Source organism: Rana temporaria, chromosome 1 (genome assembly GCF_905171775.1).
Source record: "Rana temporaria chromosome 1, aRanTem1.1, whole genome shotgun sequence".
Taxonomy (NCBI): Eukaryota; Metazoa; Chordata; class Amphibia; order Anura; family Ranidae; genus Rana; species Rana temporaria.
The window spans coordinates 205,900,712-205,926,182 of NC_053489.1; the positions used below are offsets into that span (position 1 = coordinate 205,900,712).

The window sequence follows — 25,471 nt, forward strand, 5'->3', positions numbered from 1 at the left end:
CCAGCGACGGGTGATCTCCACTCCACCAGGGTCCAGTGATGAGAAGATCCATCCAGGTCCGGAATCCAGAGCGCAGCATCGCCGGCCGCCTGTCTCCACCGGAGACAGCCCAGCGAATGACGCGGCTGGAGCTAGTGACATTTCTTATATAGGCGGGGCCACCTGTCACGTGACTCCTCCCCCTCTGACGCAAGGGGGAAGCCTGGGCTTCCCCAGTGACGTAGCAGAGGGTGCGTCAGAGGGGGACAGGGTCATGTGACGGGTAGCTCCGCCCACTGTCACTATCTCTAGCCGCGTCATGCTGCCCTCTGGATCCCGAACCTAGATGGATCTTCTCATCACTGGACCCTGGTGGAGAGGAGATTACCCATCGCTGGATACCGACAACGTTGGAGCGGGGATCGAGAGTGGATTACCACCGCTGGATTTTATTTCTTTTTTCTTTTTAACCACTTAAGCCCCGGACCAATATGCTGGCTAAAGACCCAAGGTGTTTTTACAGTTCGGGACTGCGTCGCTTTAACAAACAATTGCGCGGTCATGCGACGTGGCTCCCAAACAAAATTGGCGTCCTTTTTTCCCCACAAATAGAGCTTTCTTTTGGTGGTATTTGATCACATCTGCGGTTTTTAGTTTTTGCGCTATAAACAAAAATAGAGCGACAATTTTGAAAAAAATTCAATATTTTTTACTTTTTGCTATAATAAATATCCCCCAAAAACATATATAATTTTTTTTCCCCTCAGTTTAGGCCGATACGTATTCTTCTACCTATTTTTGGTAAAAAAAATCGCAATAATCGTTTATCGGTTGGTTTGCGCAAAATTTATAGCATTTACAAAATAAGGGATAGTTTTATTGCATTTTTTGCATTTTTTTTTTTTTTTTTTTACTACTAATGGCGGCGATCAGTGATTTTTTTCGTGACTGCGACATTATGGCGGACACTTCGGACAATTTTGATACATTTATGGGACCATTGTCATTTTCACAGCAAAAAATGCATTTAAATTGCATTCTTTATTGTGAAAATGACAGTTGCAGTTTGGGAGTTAACCACAGGGGGCGCTGTAGGAGTTAGGGTTCACTGTGTGAGTGTTTACAACTGTAGGGGGGTGTGGCTGTAGGTGTGACGTCATCGATCGTGTCTCCCCTATAAAGGGGATGACGCGATCGATACGCCGCCACAGTGACGCACGGGGAACCCCAGTTCTTCAGCTCCGGGGACCGATCGCCGCACTCGAGAGGCGATCGGGTCCGCGGGACCCGCGGTCCCGGAGCTTCGGACCGGGTCGCGGGAGCGCGCCCGCGACCCACAGCTGGGTACAAGTACAGGACGTATATATACGTGCTTGTGCCCAGCCGTGCCATTCTGCCGACGTATATGTGCAGGAGGCGGTCCGGAAGTGGTTAATAAAGGACTTTTTTCCACGGTGTGTGTGTGTTTTTTTTACAATTCTTTACACTTCCTTAGTGAAATGGTAGAGGTACAATGTACCCCATTACTAATTCACATGGGGGGGCAGGATCTGGGGGTCCCCTTTGTTAAAGGGGTCTTCCAGATTCTGATAAGCCCCCTGCCAGCAGACCCCCACAACCACCGGGCAAGGGTTGTGGGGATGAGGCCCTTGTCCCCATCAACATGGGGACATCCTCCCCATGTTGAGGGCATGTGGCCTGGTACGGTTCAGGAGGGGGGGGGGTGCTCTCTCGTCCCTCCCTCTTTTCTGCAGCCGGCCAGGTTACGTGCTCAGATAAGGGGTCTGGTGTGGATTTTTGGGGGAACTCCACGCCATTTTTTTTTTTTAAATTTGGGGTGGAGTTCCCCTTAAAATTCACACTAGACCTGAAGGGCCTGGTAATTAAATTTGGGGGGACCCCCACGCTTTTTATGAATGAATTCTCTCTGAATTGCCGGGAGCCGACAATTCATTATAAGTCATTTTTAAATGACTTTTTTTTCCTTCAGAAATGACACTTTGTGCAGAGACAGTTCTAAGTATGGGAAACATGCGCTATTTCACAGGCATACTTTACACCCCCCCCCCCCCCTAGGTATGAAATTTAAAGGAATATTTCACTTTTATTGTTTGACTTTAAGCATTATTAAATTCACTGCTCCCGAAAAAACAGGCGTTTTTAAAACTTTTTTTTGCATTGATACATGTCCCAGGGGCAGGACCCAGGCATGGTGGCAATAAACATTGAGTCCAGTTGCATAAACGGAACTGTATTGAAAATGGAGTCCAACAAATCATAACTGACCTGGTGGAATAACAACCCGACCGGCGCACTCTCAGATTGTTCATGGTTGAGTTTAGCAGGTGTGCCGAGAGCTTCTATCTCAAGGGACATACCGCTCCCTGCTGCTAAGCCAAAAACAGAGAGCGCACAATTCAATACACTTACATGAACCAAGATTTTACAGGCTTTTCACAATGTTCCTTACTGCCTCTAGAGGGTATATCCCATAGGTGCTCAACCTGTGGCCCTCCAGCTGTTGCAGAAGTACTAGTCTCATCATGCCTCTGCCTTTGGGAATCATGCTTGTAACTGTTCAGCCTTGCAATGCCTCCATTTCACTTGTAGTTTCCGAACAGCTGGGGGGGGCTGCAGGTTGAGTACCCATGGTATATCCAATGTTCTGGGGGAGAGATGTCTAAGAACACAGCTCAGGTGTACAGGGGCCACTGTGCATGCACCCGACCAAGCCAGAACTAGTGTTGCTCACGAATATTCGTATTGCGAATATTCGGCTCGAATATGGCATATTCGAGTATTCGCAATATATTTCGAATTTCGCGGTGAATATTCGCAATTCCGAATATTCGCATTTTTTCAATTTTATTTTTAAAACGGATCACATCCTATCGACGTCTAAAAGCATTGCTGGTATGATTAGAGACCCTGGGCCGAGTAGCTAAGCTGAGGCGATCCTTTTATGTTGCCGAATATAAAAAAAAAAAAATTGCAAATTTGATTGCGAATTTTCGATAACTGTGGTAGGAGAACTCTGATTGTCTCTGATGCAAAAGGGGGGGGCTTTGTGTATGTTTCTGTTATGAATATTTGTATGTTTGATATTATTTTTTTTTGTAAGAAGGAAAAAATTGCGCATACCTTAAAAAAAGGGGAGAATACAGCAGCAACTCAAAAATGTTATACAACATAAATTAATACAAGACAGAAAATGGAGTCGCTCTACAAGAATAAAAAATATGTCTAGTGACAAGACATGTGGGCAAATTATAAAATAAGCAAGCGCAAATAACTTGTGAAATACACAGTGAAACAAATATATAAAGAAATATAGTCCCAATAATAGAAAAATAATCTTTCATAAAAATGTCTTTGATATGTGAAGTGAAAAAAAGTCCAAAGCATGCAGCATGAACGTGTTCAATCTTCAAGGTGTTTGATTGACAAACGGCTGTGACAGATGGATAGAGTAAAGAATCACCACCAATGCAAAACACTTTTTATTTTCTATTGTAAAATATCATGAATATTCTGAGCCAATCAGAGTGCTCCTTCCGCATTTGCCGAATATTCGCAATTATTTTGTATTGTAAAATATCAAGAATATTCTGAGCCAATCAGAGTGCTCCTTCCGCATTTGCCGAATATTCGCAATTATTTTGTATTGTAAAATATCAAGAATATTCTGAGCCAATCAGAGTGCTCCTTCCGCATTTGCCGAATATTCGCAATTATTTTGTATTGTAAAATATCACGAATATTCTGAGCCAATCAGAGTGCTCCTAGCGCTGTTGTCGAAATTTCGCCATCAATATCGCATTCGCATTTTGCGAAATTTCGATAAAATATCACAAATATTCTGAGCCAATCAGAGTGCTCCTACCGCAGTTATCAAAAATTCGCAATTATTTTCGCATTCGCAATAGCGAAAATTCGCAATCATTTCATTTTGATAAAATATCACGAATATTCGAATTTAGCGAATATATCTCGAATATTCGACTATATATTCGAGATATATCGCGAAATCAAATATGGCGTATTCTGCTCAACACTAGCCAGAACCAGGCAAGGACACGGGCAGCAGTGTCAGAAGTGAAGGGAAGTAGAGGGGGAGGAACAAGGCAACGTGGTTCCTATGATGATGTGTTTCAGAGGCATGGCCTCCTTTCTTTCCCTTGGTTGGACTTGAGATAAGCCACACTTCTAAAAAACATCATAGCAACCACATTGCCTTGTTCCTCCCCCTCCTTGCCCCCTTCTTCTGAAGCTGTTGCCCATGTCCATGCCTGGTGTCGGCTTGGCCGGGCACATGCGCAGTGGCCCTCCTATGTCTGCTGGCAGCTGCACTTGGAGTGATTGTCCAACTTGTCCATCCCTGCCACAGATTGCAGGGATCCATCATTGGGTTCCTGTCGGGACACTCTCAATGTCCCCAACACCTGGGCTGTTGACTTCTACATCTTTCACCCAGACAATAGGATATACCCTCCAGAGAGGCAGTGAGGAACATCATGCTAAGCCTGTTACATCTTGGTTCATGTGAGTGTATTGGATGGAATTTGAACTTTGCCCATTTAATAAATGATTTTACATTAAGGCATTCATGCACACTCTGTTTTTCTTTTGGCTTAGATATGTTACTGTGGAATTTGAGACCTGCAGAGCCCCAGTGTTTTCAAGATTGGATGATAAAGCTTTTTTTAGACTGACCAGCTAAGGCGGCATGTGAAGATCAGCACACACACTAGTGTTTCTTGTGTGTGTTCCCTGCCCCTAAGCATAGTCTCTGACACATGGGTTAACTGTCCCTATGCTATCCACATGTGAAATGCATGCCAAACACGAGAGCCAGGGTCTTAAATAGACTCTGCCAGACCCCAGATGGCCACCAAAGTGACATGGGATGCCAGCATCCAATCAGATGCTGCTTCTCTGTGACCAAAGGGGAGCATAAAGGAATGAGGTTCCTAGAATTCGTACTCCACCTACATCACCACTGTGGATGAGTGCCACCTGCAGTGGAGAAAACAGACTGCACCTGCCTACAGGCACAGTGCATTAAAATACATTCTTTTTTTTTTTAGTTCAATGGTAACTGATCTAAAATGCAAGGAAAACACACTGCAAAGAAGTGAACCAACCCTACAGTTTATGCTGCTATGAGTATATGCTTATAGAACATAACCTATAAAAACCTGGTGCATATTACCTTTTTCATCTCCCACATTCATGGCCCATTCCTTCTGGCTGCAATATTTATCAATATGATCCACCACACTTTGAGGGTCGCCTCTCACTGCATTCTGCTTCACAAACTCCAGGATCCTCTGTTCCTTCTCTCCAGCCATTGATGTTACAGAGCTTCTGTTCACTGACTTCTATCTGTCGTATAAACAGACATATTACTGAACACATTTAAGTTACCGTTAAGGAAAATAAGTCAAGGCTGGGTACCAATTCATAGGTATCAGCAACAAATGTATTAATATATAATGTATCTCAATTATCACACAAGTTATTCTCAGCTAAGTAATCTGAAAATTAAGGAGTACAGGCCTACTGAATGCTGATAAGAAGCCCTTCCTTCAAGACCTCTGATTAACCACACTCTCACTATTATACATCACATCTGTATACATATCAGCCCGACTCAGACAGAACTACAGAGTTGCAATCAGCAAAGCTCACTCATTTTCCCTAGGCTTCAGTTTTAGGGGGTTAGCCTTCCAAAAAGTATCTGCATGTAGCTTTGCTCCCCCCCTCCCCACCCCTTAAACTTACCTGAGGCCGATGTCGATCCTGCACTGTGCCCAAGAGCAGCAGAGCTGCTATTTCTCTCTCCCCATTGGTTTAGAGGTAGCAGCGGGGCTCCTGCTGCTGTCAATCACAGCCATTGAGGATGGAGCAAGGGGTGTGGCCCGAGCTGCACTGTGTGCATCAAGGGACAGAGTGCGGCTTGAGAGCAAGCCCATATGAGTGCCCCCCTAGCAAGCAGCTTGCTATGGGGCATTCAACGGGGGGAAGAGGAGTCAGGAGTGTTGGCGGGTACCCTGAGAAGAGGGACCCCCGGCTCTGTGCAGAACCATTGTAACCATGTTTGTTATTTAAAAAAAAATATATAATTTTTTTCTTTATAATCCCTTTCAAGCACCAGGCAGATTTAAATACACCATATATTCAAATTGTGGACTAATAATCATGAAATGAATGTAACCTGAGCCTGGAAAAAGAAAGGTGAGTAAAACAATCACTGTACAATGCCTGCCATCAAACACTAAGGCCACTTTTACCCTATTGTGTTATTGCATTGCGTGGACATTCATTTTTAAAAGCTTTTTTTATTTTGGGTAGAGTAAAGCTGGATTAGAACCCATGTCTGATTTTTATTGATATCGGTGTCCCCACTGTGGAAGTTTACCTCTCTAATGGTCCTTGTGACCATTGTCATGAGGACTGAATGTGATGGGAAAACAGAATATTGTTTGTTGTCACTGTAATTGGAAGAGGGGGAATCTTCCAATGGGAAACTTGTTCCAGGGACAACTGTCTACAAAAAGACAGTGGTTTAACCCTTTCCTACACTATACTAAACGTTCGGACAAAGGTGACCCTAGAACCAATCTGTTAATGTTTTTGAAAATCCACAACACAAAAAAAATTGTACAGTTTTTTAAAAGGTACCTTTTAGAGACAATACTTTTTACATAAAAATATACGTTTATTAACAACCAGATTAAAAAATGTTATGAATTCAACATGGATCCTAAAATGCTGCATGGTTCTAATAATAACCTATTACAGTGAAACCTCGGATTATGAGCATAATCCGTTCCAGGAGAATGCTTATAATCCAAAGTACTCGCATATCAAAGCGAGCTTCCCCATTGAAGTCAATGGAAACGAAAATAATTAGTATGGCATGCAATACCGCATGTGGCCAGAGGTTGGGGAGCGCCGAAGAGCCTCGGAAACACACGGAAAGGCTCGAGGACAGCTCGGCTGACCTCGGCAAACCTTGGAAAGGCTTGGGAACGGAGTATTTCTGAGTCTTAACGAACAAAATTTGGCTCCGCTCGGCTCCGGCGCCCCTCACTTCAGGCCACACGCGGTACAGCACACCGCTGTGGCTTGAATCCTGCTTGTTTTGCGAGACAACACTCGCAAACTAAATCAGGATTTAAAAAAATTCAGTGCTCGTATTGCGAAACGCTCATTAACCGCGTTACTCGCAATACGAGGTTCCACTGTATTAAGATTTCTCAGTCACCTGGAGTTAATTCTCACCCTGCTGCATGCTGGTCGTTTCTGCCCCCCTTCTATTGCCCCTGTGTCTGCCTGGGATATTGCCCTGTCTCTTTATAGGCTGCTGATTTTTTTTTAAAACAAACTAAAGGTTTACTTAACCACTTAACCCCCGGACCATATTGCTGGTCAAAGACCAGAGCACTTTTTGTGATTCGGCACTGCATCGCTTTAACTGACAATTGCGCGGTCGTGCAACGTGGCTCCCAAACAAAATTGGCGTTCTTTTTTTCCCACAAATAGAGCTTTCTTTTGGTGGTATTTGATCACCTCTGCGTTTTTTAGTTTTTGCGCTATAAACAAAAATAGAGCGTAAATTTTGAAAAAAATGAATATTTTTTCCTTTTTACCATAAAACGATTTTTTTCCTCTGTTTATGCCAATATGTATTCTTCTACATATTTTTCGTAAAAAAAAATCGCAATAAACGTTTATTGATTGGTTTGCGCAAAAGTTATAGCGTTTACAAAATAGGGGGTAGTTTTATGGCATTTTTATTAATTTTTTTTTTACTAGTAATGGTGGCGATCAGCGATTTTTTTTCGGTACTGCGACATTGTGGCGGACACTTTTGACACATTTTTGGGACCATTGGCATTTTTATAGCGATCAGTGCTATAAAAATGCATTGGATTACTATAAAAATGCCACTGGCAGGAAAGGGGTTAACACTAGGGGGCGGGGAAGGGGTTAAGTATGTTCCCTGGGTGTCTTCTAACTGTAGGGGGGGTGGACTGACTAGGGGAAATGACTGATCGTTGTTCATACATTGTATGAACAGACGGTCAGGCATTTCTCCCCTGACAGGACCGGGAGCTGTGTGTTTACACACACAGCTCCCGGTCCTCTCTCTGTAACAAGCAATCGCGGGTGCTGGGCACGCGCACGGGAGTCAGGGATGAGCGGGGGGGGGGGGGGCGCTTCAAGAGCTTCAGCTCAGACTTATTTGTAGGATGTCTGGTGTGAATGTCTCTCTTGAGGTAATTTCACACATTCAGCTAGTGGACGGCAACCTTTACATTATCCTGTAGGATATTGTGATACACTTGGGAATCCATTTTCCCCTTGATGATGGCAAGGGGTCCAGGTTCTGAGACAGCTAAGCAAGCCCAAATTATGACTTTTCCTCCAGCATACTTCACCATTGGGTTGATGTTTCGATGTTGGTAAGCTGTGCCCTTTTTGCACCATACATAGAGCTAAATGTTCTTCCCGAACAATTTTCTCAGTAGCATTAAGGTGGTCTTCGGCAAACTTCAGGCATGCAGCAATGTTTTATTTGGAGAGCAGCAGCTTCCTCCGTGGTATTCTGCCACAGACACCCTGCCTGTTTAAAGACTTACGAATTGTATACATATGAACAGAGATGTTTGCCAGTTTCAGTGATGTCTTAAAGCCTTTAGATGTTACTTGTGGGTTTTTCTTTACCTTATTGAGGATTCTGCATTGTGCTTTGGTTGGGCTGGGCTACTTTTCTAGGAAAAGTAGCCACAGTCATGGGCATCCGCTCCATAGGGCAAGGGGGGTCAATTGCCCCCCCCTGGAATCGTAAGAGACTAAGTGTTGAAGTCAGAGTGAAAAAGACCTATCCGATCCGTCCCTCCCTCCTCACCCCCTGGCCCAAGCATCGGATTGGCTCTGCCAACTGCTGCTCGGGCCTCTTTTAAACATCACCTGCTCCGTGATTGGCTGCTGCCTCAGCCTGTGTAAATGAACTTGTGCCTATACCGATGCGGCCGGCACGACGCCGGCTCCTCCCACAGGTCACATGAGTGGCGTGCAGTGGCCTAGACAAGATAGAATACACTGCCTGGCCAGTGCCTGCCCTGGGAAACCACAGGTAAGGACTGTTCTGCAATTGACCTTATGCAATGTCAAAGAGATATACTGGGAAGCTGGCCTGTTTCCTTCCTCCTCTGTGTTTCTTGCACCAGTTTACAACTAGTTAAATTTCCTTTATTTGCTTAAAATGCAGCAATAGCCCCTCCCCCCCTGCTTATTTGTACCGACAATATGGAGATAGGACTGCATGACAAACAAGAAAGTTTGGGGGTTCTTGGGAGTCTAGAGCAAATAAAAAAAGAAGTAAATAAATAAAAGTAAATAGATTGTTAATTCAGGGTTTTAGAAATGTGTGACTTAAGTGTTTTTATACTATATATATATATATATATATATATATATATATATATATATATATATATATATATATATATATAAACTCAACTTAACAAAAAAGGTCCATTAGGGTCAAGAATGTAATCATTAGTGGCTGTTACAGGTGTAAATATAAAGAAAAAACACTTACATTTCACATACATGCTAACAAGGTACATGCACAGGGCACCATGATAAATTGGGCACAATTATTTCACCTACTTTTTTTTTTTTTTTTTTTATTAAAGCAGGCCTGATTTATTACCAGCCCCCCCCCCCCCAACGCAAATATGACAAAGCCCCACCTCTTCATGACATTTTCAAAAAGGGACCGAGCATGGATGACCTTAAAATGATGCCCCCCCCCCCCTGGAAAAATGTCAGCGGACGCCCATGGCCACAGTACTAAACTTTCCCTGTCTATAGACATTTTGTCTAGCTGTCAACTGATGGATGCATGAAAACTTTGAGATTGCTTTTTATCCTTTTCCAAATTTATGCAGGTCAACTACTGTTGATCGTATGTATTCAGAGAGCAACTCCTTTGCGAGGCATGGTTTTAAAGTTTTCTTTATTTTGTAAGAAACGGCTTGGGGATCCATTCTGTATGATGAGGCCACAATGTAGTGCAATGGAAACAAGATTAGAGATTTTTGGGATAAATTCTTCCACAGACTTTGGATAGAAGTAACAGGTGCGGAAAAATTGGTCTTTGGGTGTCGATGGCGCGTTTACACCGTAACCCTATAAGAGGTACTCTTGATGAAACAAAAATTGGCCTTGCTGTCAAAAATTGCAATGATATGCACCTGTCAAACAGGTGTGGAAAATTTGGTCTTTGGGTGTCGGTATCACACTGTAACCCTATGGGCTAGTTTACACTTGCTTCAAAACGCTTTGTAAAAACTCTCTGAATGCCAGTCAAAGCCCCTGTCACTAAAAAAATGGTTAGCTTACAGTCCTGTTTACACTTTACTTTTGCTTGGTGCTTCGATGAGGCTTTGGTGGAGCTTCAAGCAAGCTTTGCCATAGACTTCAGTGAAGGCTTTGTAAGCTAACCATTTTATTTAGTGACGGGGGCTTTCACTAGCGTTCAGAGAGCTGTAACAAAGCCTGTCCGAAGCCCTTCGAAGCAAGTGTAAACTAACCGTTAATGTGTGTTGAAGCCAAAGCAAGTGTAAATGAGCCCTATAAGAGGGACTCCTGATGAAAGCAAGAATTAGCCTTGCTGTCAAAAACTGCAATTATTTGCACCTATGAAATGGGTGTTGAAAAATTGGTCTTTGATTGTTAATTGTGCCCATGAAATCTACACCAAAAACATTCTTCCAGATGTAAATCAACACCCACAACGCTAGGCAGCCTAGTCCTAAAGAGATTCCAAATCTCAAAAACACTTAATCAGTGTCATCGGGCATCAGGGATTTTATAGCTGCTGGTAATCCTGGACTGATTCATTTTGACAAATGTTAGACGGTCCATGGAGTCTGCGGACAGACGCATTCTATCACCAGTAACAAAACCTCCAGCAGCACTGAATGCCCATTTGGAAAGCATGCTGGATGTAGGGCAGCCCAGCAGCTCAATTGCATACTGGACAAGTTCTGACCAGTGGTTTAGTCTCATGACCCAGTAAGCCAGTGGATCGTTGACTGGAAAGCTCATCCATCTCTGTTTTTCGCCCCTAGAAAATCATCCACCATGTATTGCAGATGCTGCCAATGGAATGTGAAAGCTGACAGCCCTGGGTCGTAAGGACTCAAAAAAATTGTAAAAAATGCATCATACTTTTTCTCCACCACTTCTCTCTTGACCAACAGAAGCCTCAAAAATATGTTTACCGTGACACTGTATACTATCAAAGTCAGGAAAAGCATTTGATAAACTCCTCTTTAAGGTGTCCTCAAGAGATTTATTCTTCTATACTCTCTGTGGAGATGGGATGAGTTCTGAGACTTTCTCCTTGTAACGGTGATCAAGAAGGGTTGCCTACCAATAGACCCCCACAACCCTGGCCGGTGGTTGTGGGGGTCTATTGGTAGGCAACCCTTCTTGACACCCTCCCCATGTTGAGGGCATGTGGCCTGGTACGGTTCAGGAGGGGGGGCCGCTCTCTGTCCCCCCCTCTTTTCTTTGGCCGGCCAGGTTACGTGCTCGGATAAGGGGTCTGGTGTGGATTTTTGGGGGAACTCCACGCCATTTTTTTTTAATTTGGGGTGGAGTTTCCCTTAAAATTCACACCAGACCTGAAGGGTCTGGAATGGATATCTGGGGGGAACCCCACGTCATTTTTTTTTTTTAAATGTAGCGCCTGTGTACTTTCAGTCCAGGTGCTATTTAAAATTTAGAGGGGGATGAGAGAGTTAATTAACTCTCATCCAGGTAATTCATGCAAATTGGGCTTTTGTTTCAGCTGGGCTCTATTGTGTGTTCATTCTGTGTTCCTAAGGTGCTTTTCCACCCCGGGGCGACAGGTGTCGCCAGTGGAGTCTAGGAGGGAGTGCCTCTTGCCAGCAGCCAATTAGGAGGGGTTTTCCCTCGTGGAGCATGCTGGGGGAGGATACTTTAGGAGCGGATGCCATTCTGGCGTGGTGGTTCGTTTTCTTCTTGTTCCGGGTGTGGCACCCACCTTTAGGGTGACCACACATCACGGGCCCCGGCGATATGGCCTACCAGGCCGGGGCGCACGTGCTACACGGTGTTCTTGGTTCCGGGACCCTGATGGCCCGGAGCAACTGAAGCTATGGTGGGGCCCCAGCAATCGGCTGGGTCCCCAAATTCTGAGAAGAGATCCCAAGCGAGATGTGCTGTTCGGTGGGGAGTCAGTCTGAAGAGAGCCAGAGAGGCAGGCAATGCAACAGGGCCTAGACAATCCATCGGGGATCGAGGTGACCGGACACTGAGAGGTTGGATGTCAGCAACCTGTCAGTCGGTGACCAAGTGAGAGCTACCTGAGGGAGATTCAGGCACTAAATTCACTTCATAATTCTACGTTCGGGGGAAGGGCCTGTGGCAGAGGTTCTCCCCTGATATTCATTTGCATCAGGTCTGTGGCAGAGACTTGTTTCTTTCTTCCCAGTGCTCCAAGTAATACCCTGGCTTCCAGGTTGGTGTGAGAGGCCTGTCCAGGTACACTACACCCCCTCCGGCTGGAGGGGCAAAGAAAGTAAAGTGTCATTTTGAAGCAGGGCTGCTTATGTTCTGTTGGGCCTGAATCTGCTATTCCTCCTCCTCACCCATCTTTGATCTATCTACCTCCAGTTTACTGTTTGCCGTGTTGGGCAGTAATAAAAGCATAAGAAAGACACCCTGCTGTTTGGACATTCCGTCATTGCTACTCTCATCAACTATCCTAGACGTCAGAGCCATAGAGGTAACACGCCATCCCAATCTATAACCAGTGGCTCCTGCGGTGGTAGCGCTACATAAATTGACGGCAGGGCTCCCCTTAATATCCATACCAGACCTGAAGAGCCTGGTAATTGAATTTGGGGGGACTCCACGCATTTTTTTTTATGAATGAATTCTCCCTGAATAGCCGGGAGCCGACAATCCATTATAGCCGCGAGTCCGGTTTAAATGACTTTTTTTTCTTTCAGAAATTACACTTTGTGCAGAGACCGTTCTAAGTGCGGGAAACATGCGCTATTTCACATGCATACTTTACACCCCCCCCCCCCCCCCCGGTACAAAATTTAAAGGAATATTTCACTTTTATTGTTTCACGTTAAGCATTATTAAATTCACTGCTCCCGAAAAAGTGACCGTTTTTAAAACTTTTTTTTTTTGCATTGATACACGTCCCCTGGTGCAGGACCCAGGTCCCAAACACTTTTTAGGACAATAATTTGCATATTAGCCTTTAAAATTAGCACTTTAGATTTCAAACGTTCGAGTCCCATAGACTTTAACGGGGTTCTAAAGTTTACACCAACGTTTGGTGTGTTCGCAGGTTCTGGTGCGAACCGAACAGGGGGGTGTTCGGCTCATCCCTATTCGCTTTCCACAAAAAAACATACATCCTCAACAATTCCAGCAGTGTTCTAAAGCGTTTCACCACTCAAGTGGTCCTGTGCTGCCATCTTCTTCTCGAAGGTTTCCTCTGATGGGAGAGATTTACTCAAATTGGTGCACACAGAATCTGGCGCAGCTGCACATAGAAACCAATCAGATTTTCTTTTTTTTTTTTCTTTTTTGGCCAAAGCCTAATTGAACAAGCTGAAGTTAGAGGCCAATTGGTCACTATGCACAGTTGCACCAGATTCTGGGTGCACCAGCATTAGTAAATCTCACCACCACTGTCTGCACACTATTGCTTTATGGTTTCTTTGTTCTACTTGAAAACTGTAAACATTTAATAACAATGGATTTAAAAAAAACAAAAAAACAATGTCTGATTGTAAGAGGAAGTAGGTAGAGTGAAATAACATGAAAGTGGATTCAAAGGGTGAAGTGAAGGTACACTTTAAAAAGTCAAAATAAGAATAAAATAAGGAACATAGGGGCTACATTCTCCACCATGTTGTGCAGTATATCCAAATCAATCCGACACAGTCCCTTCCATTGTCCATACTGACTTCATTAAGGTGCTTAACCTTCATTGTTAAAAATTAGACCTGGCTGTACTGCACAGCATGGTGGATAAAAGTGAGGATACTGATTGGAAAAAGGGGCCCTATAACATGAGGGGTGACCAATGTATGTGAACTGTTGTAACTGTCAAGAGATAAGTCAGTATTACTGGAGACCATTTTCTATTCTGTTACATGCAATGCTGGAATCTTATGCCGCGTACACACGGTCGTTTTTCGGCATGAAAAAAATGTCATTTTTCAACATGTAAAAAAAAAAGACATTTTTCCAACTTCATCATTAAAAACGACGTTGCCCACACACCATCATTTTTGAAAAATGATGAACAAAGCGGGGTGACGTACAACACGTACGACGGCACTCTGAAGGGGAAGTTCTATTCACCTTTGGGCTGCTTTTAGCGGATTCCGTGTTAGTAAAAGACGATTCGCGCTTTTTTGTCTGTTACAGCGTGATGAATGTGCTTACTCCATTATGAATGGTAGTTTTACCAAAACGAGCGCTCCCGTCTCATAATTCGCTTCTGGGCATGCACGGGTTTAAAACGTCGTTTTAGCCAACACGATCATTTTTTACAACCCAAAAAACGACATTAAAAAATGCAGCATGTTCTGAAAAATGATAAAAAAAAATTCGAAGCCGAAAAACAATGTGAAGCCCACACACGATGATTTTAAATGACGTTTTTAAAAATGACGTTTTTTTTCATGCTGAAAAACGACAGTGTGTACGTACGCGGCATTACAGTTATACAGCAGTCATAAAGTGATAGAAATGCTACAATTAAATTTGAAGTCATGACCATAAAAGTGTCTGAAGTCCTGTGAGTGCATACATTCTCCGCAGTCTATACACTGCCTGGAATTTCCTGAAATGCAATCACACCTAAAGTTTCTATACATACATATCTTTACTAGAAATACATGATCAGACACACATAGGGTCCAGGTACTGCATGAGGAGTATACCCCGGGATACAGGAGCACTGAGCTGGGCACTCACAGCCTGCATGGAGCAGTTATACTGTATACAAGTTTTCTTACCTTGTATTATCTCTATGTACTCTCCTCTGTAGTCGGGAAGGACTAGTTGCCCTATTGCACCACACGTGTGCTATTTATCTTTTCCACAGAGCAGCCTACACTACGCATGACTAAGTAGAATGGGTGTGTGTAGTCCTGAGTACACTGTTCTCCCAGACAGTGGGGGAGATTTACTTAAACTGGTGCACACAGAATCTAGTGCAGCTGTGCATAGTAACCAATCAGCTTCTAACTTTAGTTTGTTAAATTAATCTTTGAGAATAAAACCTAGAAGCTGATTGTTTACTATGCAGAGCTGCACCAGATTCTGTGTGCATCAGTTTTAGTAAATCTCCCCCAATGAGTAGGCTTGGACAGTGGTGGGAAAGCTCATTGTGAACTGCATGCTTTATTCCATTCGCAAATATACCTCCTGACACTAAAACAAGCCACTATATTACTCTCAGACCTTTAATACAGGGAGAGGATTTGTGCTGTGGTATTGGAAGGGGGGCGGGGGTTGGGTGAAGTGGATTTGTACTAGAAGATAGATTTAGTGAGTAGGTGAGAATATGTGCTAGGAGGGGGAATTGGGGGAGTGGAAGAGGATTTGTGCCGAGTGGGATTTGGAGGGAAAGAGTATTTGTACTAGTAAAGGGGCATGGGGGGTTTTGTGCTGAGAGGGGAAGAGGATAGGAGGGTGGATACATTGTTCTAGAAGGGGGAGATGATTTGTGCTGGGAGGGTTGATGGGGGGGGGGGGGTGGTTGGAAGGGAAGGAGCATTTGTATTAGAAGGGGGATTTGGGGAGGTGGGGAGAATTTGTGCTGGGAGTGGAAGAGGATTTATGGTAGAGGGAGTTGGGATGGGGAAGATGTATGATAGAAGAGGGGAGAGGATTTGTGCTGGTAGGGGAGACTGGAGGGGCAGAGGGAGGGGTAGTTTGTACTAGGAGAGATTTAAGGGGGTTTGTGCCAAGAGGGAGCATTTGTGGGGGGTTGTGTTGGGGAGGGGGATTTGTACTAGAAGGGGGAGAGGTATGGAGAAGACTTGTTCTGGGAAGAGAGATTTTGAAGGGAGAAAGTATTTGTGCTGGGAGGGTAGACTGGGGGGGGGGATTTGTGCTGCATGCTTTCTGTTTTGTGCTCTTGCCGATGTCTTCTGCGCATGTGCACTTTAGAAAGGGCACGATCGTGTAGTTTCTAAAGGGGTCATGGCGTGACTGGCGGCAAACACGCGCATGCGCGGGAGTGACTTCACGCGACTCCGGACAGTCACAAAGCCGGAGTCCGCGGCCCAGAAGGAAGAGTGCCAAAGATGGACGCTTCCAGCCAGTGGGGACAGCAGTGACATGGCAGGCTTCATTTTCAGCCAAGTGAAACATCAGGGTTCACATCCTCTTTAATGCTTATATAATGGAACCATTTTTTTAATAATGATTTTGCTGAGGTTTGTATGTGTTTGTGGGACTCTTACTTGTGTGACACAGCAATAAATAGTTTTTGTTTACCTATGGCCCTACATCAGCCCCACTGTGAACAGTTTGGCCACTCAATGTTCACTGCAGCATGCACAGCACATTACTGCTCTCCTTAGAGTGCCCAAAGATGTTACAGTTCTGCTACAATTCTAGCAATGCCCCTTTGAGGGGAGGTGCCATTTTCTGTACCCCCCCCTTTCTCTTGCTCATCACTGAGGTGAGCAACTGTAGTCCCACATCTGTCAAAAGGAGCAGCGGCCCATTAGCTGCTGGAGGGAGGATTTTGCTCTCCCCTCCCTCCAAAAGCAACCTTACCTCAGTCTCAGTGGAGTGTCGCTGGGCAATGAGGGCAGACTGGCCTTCTTGTCTCCCCTTGTCATGTGACATAATACATGACCTGAGATTAGGAGGAGAAGCTGCCTTCTTTTCTGGCAGGTGTCATGCTCAGGTGTGTGGGTACAGAGAGGGTGGGGGACAAGTCAGTCCCAGACCTCCCCTCTCCTCCTCAGAAATCCCTTCCCCCAGACTGTTGGCTACCCCACTAAGTTAGGGCTTGTTTATACTTGTGGTAGTGGTAGCCATCTGAAGAGCGATCTGCAGTGGTTTCCTTTTTCAGGGGGCATTTGACAGGCACTGAGGAGACGCTATGTCACCTCCTCGCCACCTGTTTTATCCCCTAAAATCCAATTTCGCTGCACATGTCACAATTAGTCCCATCCCTCCTCCACATAAGGGGGTGCAGTCTACCATCTTTGCTGTGGGCACTGGGTGACCTTATCCCAGTACTGCATGTGGCCAAGCGGTATCCTGAGGGATTCATCAGTCTGGTAATGAAGCAGACTTGCTGAACTTTTTAGGCTCCTGCATTATGTATAATTAGCTACTAATGTGCGTGATAACAAGGACCATCACACAGTTGATTTAAGGCCTGTACACACGATCAAACTTTGACAATTGTCCATCGGACAAACTTTTTCATCGGACAAAATGTTCGCTGCTAAGACAAACTTTCTGGAAACAAATGTCCTACATCGGCTAATCCGATCGTGTGTACACTCATTCTCAGAACCGATGCTAAAGATCAGACAATAGCACAAGTTGCCCAAAGGGTGGCGGTAAAGAGCAAAAAAAGGGATTTTTAATACAGCTTACCTGTAAAATCCTTTTCTTGGAGTACATCACGGGACACAGAGCAGCATATTCATTACTATGTGGGTTATATGGAGTACCTTCAGGTGATGGACACTGGCAATCTCAAACAGGAAATGCCCCTCCCTATATAACCCCCTCCCATAGGAGGAGTACCTCAGTTTTGTAGCAAGCAGTATGCCTCCCAAAATGGTCCCCAAAAGAGGGGTGGGAGCTCTGTGTCCCGTGATGTACTCCAAGAAAAGGATTTTACAGGTAAGCTGTATTAAAAATCCCTTTTTCTTTCTCGTACATCACGGGACACAGAGCAGCATATTCATTACTATGTGGGATGTCCCAAAGCAATGCTTACAATGAGGGGAGGGAGAACATCTCCAAGACAAAAGGATTTAATTTAGAGATATACTCAAATCATAATAAATCCAACTTAGTTGAGAAAAATAATTTTAAATATTAAATTTAACTCAAAAGGGAGCCCCCGGAATCCGAGGGTCTCAAACTGCAGCCTGCAGTACTGCCTGCCCAAAGGCTGTATCAGTATTCCTTCTTACGTCCAACTGGTAAAATTTTGTAAACGTGTGGACAGAAGACCAGGTTGCCGCCTTGCAAACTTGAGCCATAGAGATCTGGTGGTGTGCTGCCCAGGAAGCGCCCATGGCCCTAGTAGAATGAGCCTTTAATGATAACGGAGGAGGCAACCCTTTCAAGCCGTAAGCCTGAGTGATTAACTGCTTAATCCATCTTGAGATGGTGGACTTTGCAGCTGCCTGCCCCTTCTTGGGCCCATCCGGTAAAATGAACAACACATCTGTTTTCCGGATCTTCTCTGTAGCTTTAAGATAGGCCTTCATGGCCCTGACAATATCCAAGGTATGCAGCAACCCTTCCTTTCTGGAAGTAGGTTTAGGAAAGAAGGATGGTAATACCAAATCCTGGTTTAGATGAAAACTGGATATAACCTTTGGTAGGAAGGAAGGATGAGGGCGGAGAACGACCTTGTCCTTATGCAAAATAAGATATGGTTCCTTACAGGATAAGGCGGCCAGTTCCGACACTCTTCTGGCGGAAACCATGGCGACCAAAAATACTAACTTCCTTGTCAGTAGAACCAAAGGAATTTCAGCCAACGGCTCAAAAGGTTGTTTCTGTAAACTTGACAGAACAAGATTTAAATCCCACGGACAAAGCGGGGATTTAACTGGAGGATTAATACGTAAGACCCCTTGAATGAAGGTCTTAACTAGCGAGTGGGTGGCCAGCGGCCGCTGAAACCACACTGACAAAGCCGAAATCTGTCCTTTGATTGTGCTTAATGCCAGTCCTTTATCCACTCCTAGCTGGAGAAAACTTAATACTCTATCGATGGTAAATTTGCGAGAAAGCCATCGCTTGGACTCACACCAGACTACATAGGCCTTCCAGACCCTGTAATAAATCACCCTAGAGACCGGTTTCCTGGCTCTGATTAGGGTAGAGATTACTTTCTGAGACAGACCTCTACCCCTGAGAATCAGGGATTCAGCTTCCAGGCCGTCAAATTTAGATGCCGTAAGGCAGGGTGGAGGATCGGACCTTGCGATAGCAGGTCTGGCCGTAGAGGAAGAGTCCAAGGGTCTCCCACTACCATCTTTAGGATTAGTGAATACCATGCCCTTCTGGGCCATGCTGGAGCTACCAGGATGACTGGTATGTGCTCCGCCCTGATCCTGCGCAGCCGGCGGGGTAGTAACTGGATCGGGGGAAAAACATAAAGAAGTTTGAACTGATGCCAAGGGTAAACCAGCGCATCGGTTCCGCAGGCCATCGGATCCCTTGAGCGGGATATGAACCTGTCTAGCTTCTTGTTGAGTCTCGATGCCATGACATCCACGTCCGGCACTCCCCATCTTTGGCAGAGTGCTTGAAAGATTTGTGGATGTAGAGACCATTCCCCCGGCAACAGAGTCTGGCGACTTAAGAAGTCCGCCTGAAGATTGTCCACTCCTGGAATGAATATTGCCGATATGCAGGGCACATGAGCCTCTGCCCATAGGAGAATCAAGCTCGCCTCTCTCTGAGCGGCTTGACTCTTGGTTCCCCCTTGGTGATTTATGTATGCCACGGCCGTGGCATTGTCTGATTGAATTCTCACCGGGAACCCCTGCAATTTGGACGTCCAAGCCCTGAGGGCTAGTCGAGCAGCTCTGAGCTCCAAGATGTTGATGGGCAACTGCCTCTCTGGCTTTGCCCAAGTACCTTGGCGAGTGCAACCATCCAAAATTGCTCCCCAGCCCGTCAGGCTGGCGTCTGTGGTTACTATCTTCCAAGCCACTGGGCTGAAAGACTTCCCCTTCACTAGATTCTGAGGGTCTAACCACCAACACAGACTTTGTCGGACTCTTGAGGAGAGCGGCAAAGGGATATCCAAGGCCTGTGGCCTCCTGCTCCATGCTGACAGGATGGCTGCCTGCAGGATGTGAGTGTGGCTCTGGGCGTACGGTACCGCCTCGAATGTGGCCACCATCTTGCCTAGTAACCGCATACATAGGCAAATAGTTGGTTCCCTTTTGCTTAGAACCAGTAGGATTAATTCCTTGATGGCTTTGACCTTCATCAGAGGTAGAAACACTCTTTGTTGTTCTGTGTCTAACCTCATGCCGAGATATTACAACTGCCTTGTGGGCTGGAATGCTGACTTGTCTTGATTTAGGACCCAGCCGAACCTCTCGAGGTATTGGACCGTGAGGGCCACTGCTCGTTCCAAGCCAGGAGACGAGTGATCTATGACTAGGAGGTCGTCCAGGTACGCTAGGATCGTGACCCCTTGGATCCTTAGCTTGGCTAGGATAGGGGCTAGGACCTTCGTGAACACCCGGGGGGCCGTAGCCAACCCGAAGGGAAGCGCCACGAACTGGAAATGACGCAAAGCCACCATAAAGCGTAGATATCTTTGATGTGGCTGATAAATTGGGACATGAAGGTAGGCATCCTTTATGTCTATGGAAGCCATGAAGTCGTCCTTTTGGAGTGTGGCAGCTGCTGACCGCACGGATTCCATCCGAAATGAGCGGACCTTTAGGTATGCATTTACCATCTTTAGGTCCAAAATTGGCCTGACATCTCCATTGGACTTTGGGACGATGAATAGGTTGGAATAGAAACCCAGCCCTTGTTCTAGGACTGGTACCTCCATTATTACTTCCTGGGAGAGTAGGTGATTTAATGCCGTCATTAATGCGGCTCCCTTCTCCGGATCGTTTGGAATCCTTGACTCCTGGAAATGAGGAGGAGGAAACCTTAGGAAGTCTAATTTGTAGCCCGTGGCCACGGAAGACCGTACCCACTTGTCGGGAATGCTGGCTTCCCAAATCTCTGAAAAGAGACGCAGCCTTCCCCCCACCTTCGTGGGTGGGGGCGCCCCTTCATAAGGTCGGCTTGGGGACTGGCCTTGCTGGTTTGCGAAACCACTGCCTCTTGCCTCTAGCAGCCTGGCCCTGTGATCTGCTGTTGAAGTTAAAGTTTGATCTTGCAGGAGGCCGTCGATACTGTTTGGCATTAGAGGGCCCCTGCCCAGGGGAGTGCTGTCGTTTAAACGCAGGCCCCTGAAACTTCTTCTTGGTTGGCAAAAGAGTACTTTTGCCGCTTGAAATAGTCTGAATGTATTTATCCAGGTCTTCTCCGAAGAGTCGTCCTCCATGGAAGGGAAATCCTACCAGGAGCTTCTTGCATGGGGGCTCTGCCTCCCAGCTCTTTAACCATAAGAGTCTTCTCATATGGATAAGGGATAACGATAAACGTGACGCTTGCTGGATAGAATCCTTAATCGCATCTACCGTAAAGCGTATGGCCCTAGGGACATCCGAAAATTCTTCTGCCTGCTGGGCAGGAATAAGTTTAAGCATCTGCTTAGCTTGATCCGATAATGCTTGTGCAACCCCAATCGCAGCCACAGCTGGCTGCACTACTGCCCCTGCAGTAGTGAAGGAGTTTTTAAGTAGTGCTTCCAAGCGTTTATCAACCGGATCCTTGAACACCTGTATGTTTTCTACAGGGCATGTTAAAGACTTGTTAACACATGAGATGGCTGCGTCCACCGAAGGGGTTGCCCATCTCTTGGAAAATTTATCTTCCATAGGATACAAGGCAGAGAATCTTTTAGGTGGTAAAAAGACTGTCTGGTTTGATCCAATCTTGGAACAAAACTTCCTCTAGCAGAGGATGGATCGGAAAAACTGCGTTGTTTTGAGGCGCCCTTAGTGAGCCCAAAGCTGAAACAGTCGATACCTGGAGATCTGGTGTTGGCAAGTTGAAAGCACTATGGACCAAGTCCGTTAAGGCTTGAACCCAACAGCTCTCCTTTTGGGAGACTGCCCCAGACTCCTCTGTATCCGAATCCTCGATCCCCGAACCTGCTTGGTCCTTGTCCAAGAGGTTTTCCAATTCTCCTGCGGAAAGGACCTCCTCCTCAGAGGGTCCATGCTCGGGCGACGGAGATCTATTCCGTTTCTTGCCCCGCAGAGCCATGGTTATCATCTTTTCCATTCTTTTTTCCATCTCCTTTAATGAGGTGGACAATACCTTGTCCGTGACCATCCTAGGGTTGGACTGACCCGAGCCAGCTCCAGCCCCAGATCCCGATGGCCCCAAGGCTCCCTCTCGGGAAAGCAGCGGCATAATTTTTTCCGAGACCTCAGATTCTCTTGTACCCTCTGACCCGGATGCCATGGTACAATACCGAGGTACGCCCGCTAACTTGTCGGTGTTTGGAACTATAACAATTATTGTCCAAAAACCCGTTTGGGGGAAAAAATGCCTTCTCTCCCTTTGATGGATTTTCTCTTTTTCTTTTTTTTTTTTTTTTTTAAACCCAAGAAAGAAAAAACATTCTGTCCCCCTTAGTAGTATTGCCAAAAAACTGCTGAGATAGAAAAGAACAGCCTATTTCTAGACTAGACAGTCTTATGAAGACTGTAATATCTTTTTTGGCCACTGTGTGTCCTCGGCGCCCCGTGCTGCCGCTCTGGTCTCTTCCTCCTCAGTTCCAGCATAAACTGAGCTGATGGAACGAAAGGAAGGGCCGCCCCTTCCTTAAACCAACTGACCCGCCCTTCCCCCCTCAGCTAACGGCGCGAATTTGCGCTCATAAAACGGGGACGCGCGCACGCGCCCGCCGACGGGGGGGGGGGTGGGGGGAAGGGAGCCCACGAGGAGGCCAGCGTTTGCCTGTCATCCAGGCTAGGAGGAAGAAACCCATGCAGCATCGCCTGGAGGCTTGCAGGTAAGCACAGCTCTCTTAACACACACACACAGCCACTCAATGCTTCAATACTACTAGGGAGGTCACCTCTTATGGGGAAATAACACATAAAGCCATCCTATCATTAAGATATGTGACTTACTTTGCCAGATGCAGCGCATAACTTTAGGCATGTCCCCTGTGACCCCCCAGAAAAACCTGCTAAGAACCAAGTTCCGCAAGTTTCCCCTCACTTACCTGCTCCATGCCGCAGGACTTTGCCAAGCAAGAGGCCCAATCTTCCCCCATCTCCGTGGGGCTGTCTAGACCTTCAGGCCCTGGGTTCCTATGAAGGATCCACTGTCCTGGGCCCATATAGCACTCTGGCAACAGAAACATTAGGCCCCCAAAGGTTTCTAAGTTCTGGGCCCAGGGTCCAGCTCTCTAAAAAGAGAAGCATTATGGGCTATACCCCAAGGGTTTGGGGTCCGGTTACTGACCACTTTAGCGCTGAGGCCTTTGGACAGAACCGGTTAGCTCACCTAATCCCAAGGATGCGGAGGCAAGCTAAACCATGACCAACACCTAAGACACTGGCGAAAAAACTGAGGTACTCCTCCTATGGGAGGGGGTTATATAGGGAGGGGCATTTCCTGTTTGAGATTGCCAGTGTCCATCACCTGAAGGTACTCCATATAACCCACATAGTAATGAATATGCTGCTCTGTGTCCCGTGATGTACGAGAAAGAAAAACACGTAGTACATCTATTACGTCACTACGTTTGTGTTTGTTTGCTGTGTGTATGCATACCAAGTTCACGGACAAAGCCCTTCGGAGCAAAATCCACAGAAAAGTCAGATGGAAGTCCGATCGTGTGTATAAGGCTTTAGATAGAATCTGTACTGCACACCCTCTGCAAATCCATATGTATGTACAGGGCTTTTTTCAGGGGGAACTTGGTGGAACTCAGTTCCACCACCTCTGGCTCAGTCCCTTGGGTGGGGGGGGCTGCTCACCACAATCACTTGTAAACACAGATGTCTGTTTTTTTAGGGTTGTCCCGATACCACTTTTTTTGAGACAGAGTACAAGTACCGATACTTTTTTTCAAGTAATCGCCGATACCGAATACCGATACTTTTTTTTAATGTCATGTGACAGTGGCGGTATTTTTTTGTTACTTTGATTTTTTATTTTTTTTTGGGGGGGGGGGGGGTTGGAGTGAATTGTCAGTGTGTTTGTTTTTTTTATTTATTTTTATAAATATTTATTGCAATTTTTTTTTTTTTAATCAGCCCTGTTGGGGGTGTTTGGTGAGATATCAGGGGTCTTAACAGACCTCTGAAATCTCCCCTTTAAGACAGAGAAAGGGACTAAGGACACAGATTCCCCAGTCCCTTTCTCTGTAGCCTCAGCTGAAATGAATGGAGGGAAGCTCCTCTCCATTCATAAACTGAAGCATCGTAAACACAGGTTACGATGCTTCAGTTATGTGAATAGACAGAGTCAGTGATCACTGACTCTGTTCATTTGGAAAAGGTAGGAGCCGGATTTAGCGGCTCCTACCTCCGCTCTCCATCCTGACAAATTGAGGGGGGAGAGCGGCACGGACGGGGAGGGGGGGGGAGAAGAGCGACACGGACGGGGGGGGGGAGAGAAGAGCGGCACGGACGGGGAGGAGAAGAGCGACACGGACGGGGGGGGGGGGGAGGAGAGAAGCGCCGCACGGGGGGAGAAGAGCTGCACGGAGCACAGGGGAAGGAAAGACTGCACGGAGCACGGGGGGGGGGGGGGGGAAAGACTGCACGGATCACGGGGGGAGGAAAGACTGCACAGAGCACGGGGGAGAAGACTTGCAACTCCCCTGCCTGCCCAGGTATCGGGTGAGGCATCGGAGCATTTCCCCCGAGTACTAGTATCGGGACATCCCTAGTTTTTGTGTTTACAAGTGACAGCTCTGCACTCTGTATGTAACCCCCCCTAAACTCAGCACTTTGTATGTAATGCAATCCTGGTATTTAATGCCCCTTTAAGACCCTCCTACGGTTCGTGAAATTTGACTGACCACTCCCACTATTTGATGTGATTTGGAGGGTGTGTGTAGGGGAGGGGTTTGTTGGGTCGCGGTTAAGTTCCAGCACCTATTGTTTGAGAAAAAAAGCCCTGTGTATGTATAAGTATTATAAACTGCATCGCTCCCAACTGTCCCTGATTTTGAGGGACAGTTCCTCATTTAGAACAAAGTCCCTCTGTCCTTTCGTCCTCATTTTACAGTGATAAATCCTTCATCAATTTCTAAATTGCTGCATTCGTAAATTTCAAAAGCCAATATAAAAAGGAGAGCAGAGACGGCAAGAGAGCCAAATGGAAGCTTTTTAATACAGCTCTTCTGAACACTCAGTGCCCAGACAGATTTCCAGTGCCTTACCTGCTCCAGAAACACATCTGAAAATTCCCTAGCCCATGGAGAAACTCCTGAAGATGACCAGAGACAGCCACAGAAACTCACAGAATTTCAGCCCAGGTCAACACACAGCAGCTCCTGTCATGGTGGTGAACAGCCACATAG

General features: G+C 45.9%; 1 protein-coding gene across 1 annotated transcript in view; it reads right to left on the minus strand.

Moving 5' to 3' along the window:
- Positions 1-15,179, minus strand: part of LOC120935893 (catechol O-methyltransferase-like) — a 30,355-nt gene extending 15,176 nt beyond the window's left edge. Inside the window, exons 1-2 of the mRNA XM_040347930.1 lie at positions 15,078-15,179; positions 5,192-5,364 (exon numbers count right to left, since the gene is read on the minus strand). Coding sequence (XP_040203864.1) covers positions 5,192-5,330 — 139 coding nt within the window. The 5' untranslated portion in view covers positions 5,331-5,364; positions 15,078-15,179. The remainder of the gene's footprint in view (positions 1-5,191; positions 5,365-15,077) is intronic.
- Between the last annotated feature and the right edge of the window lie 10,292 nt (positions 15,180-25,471).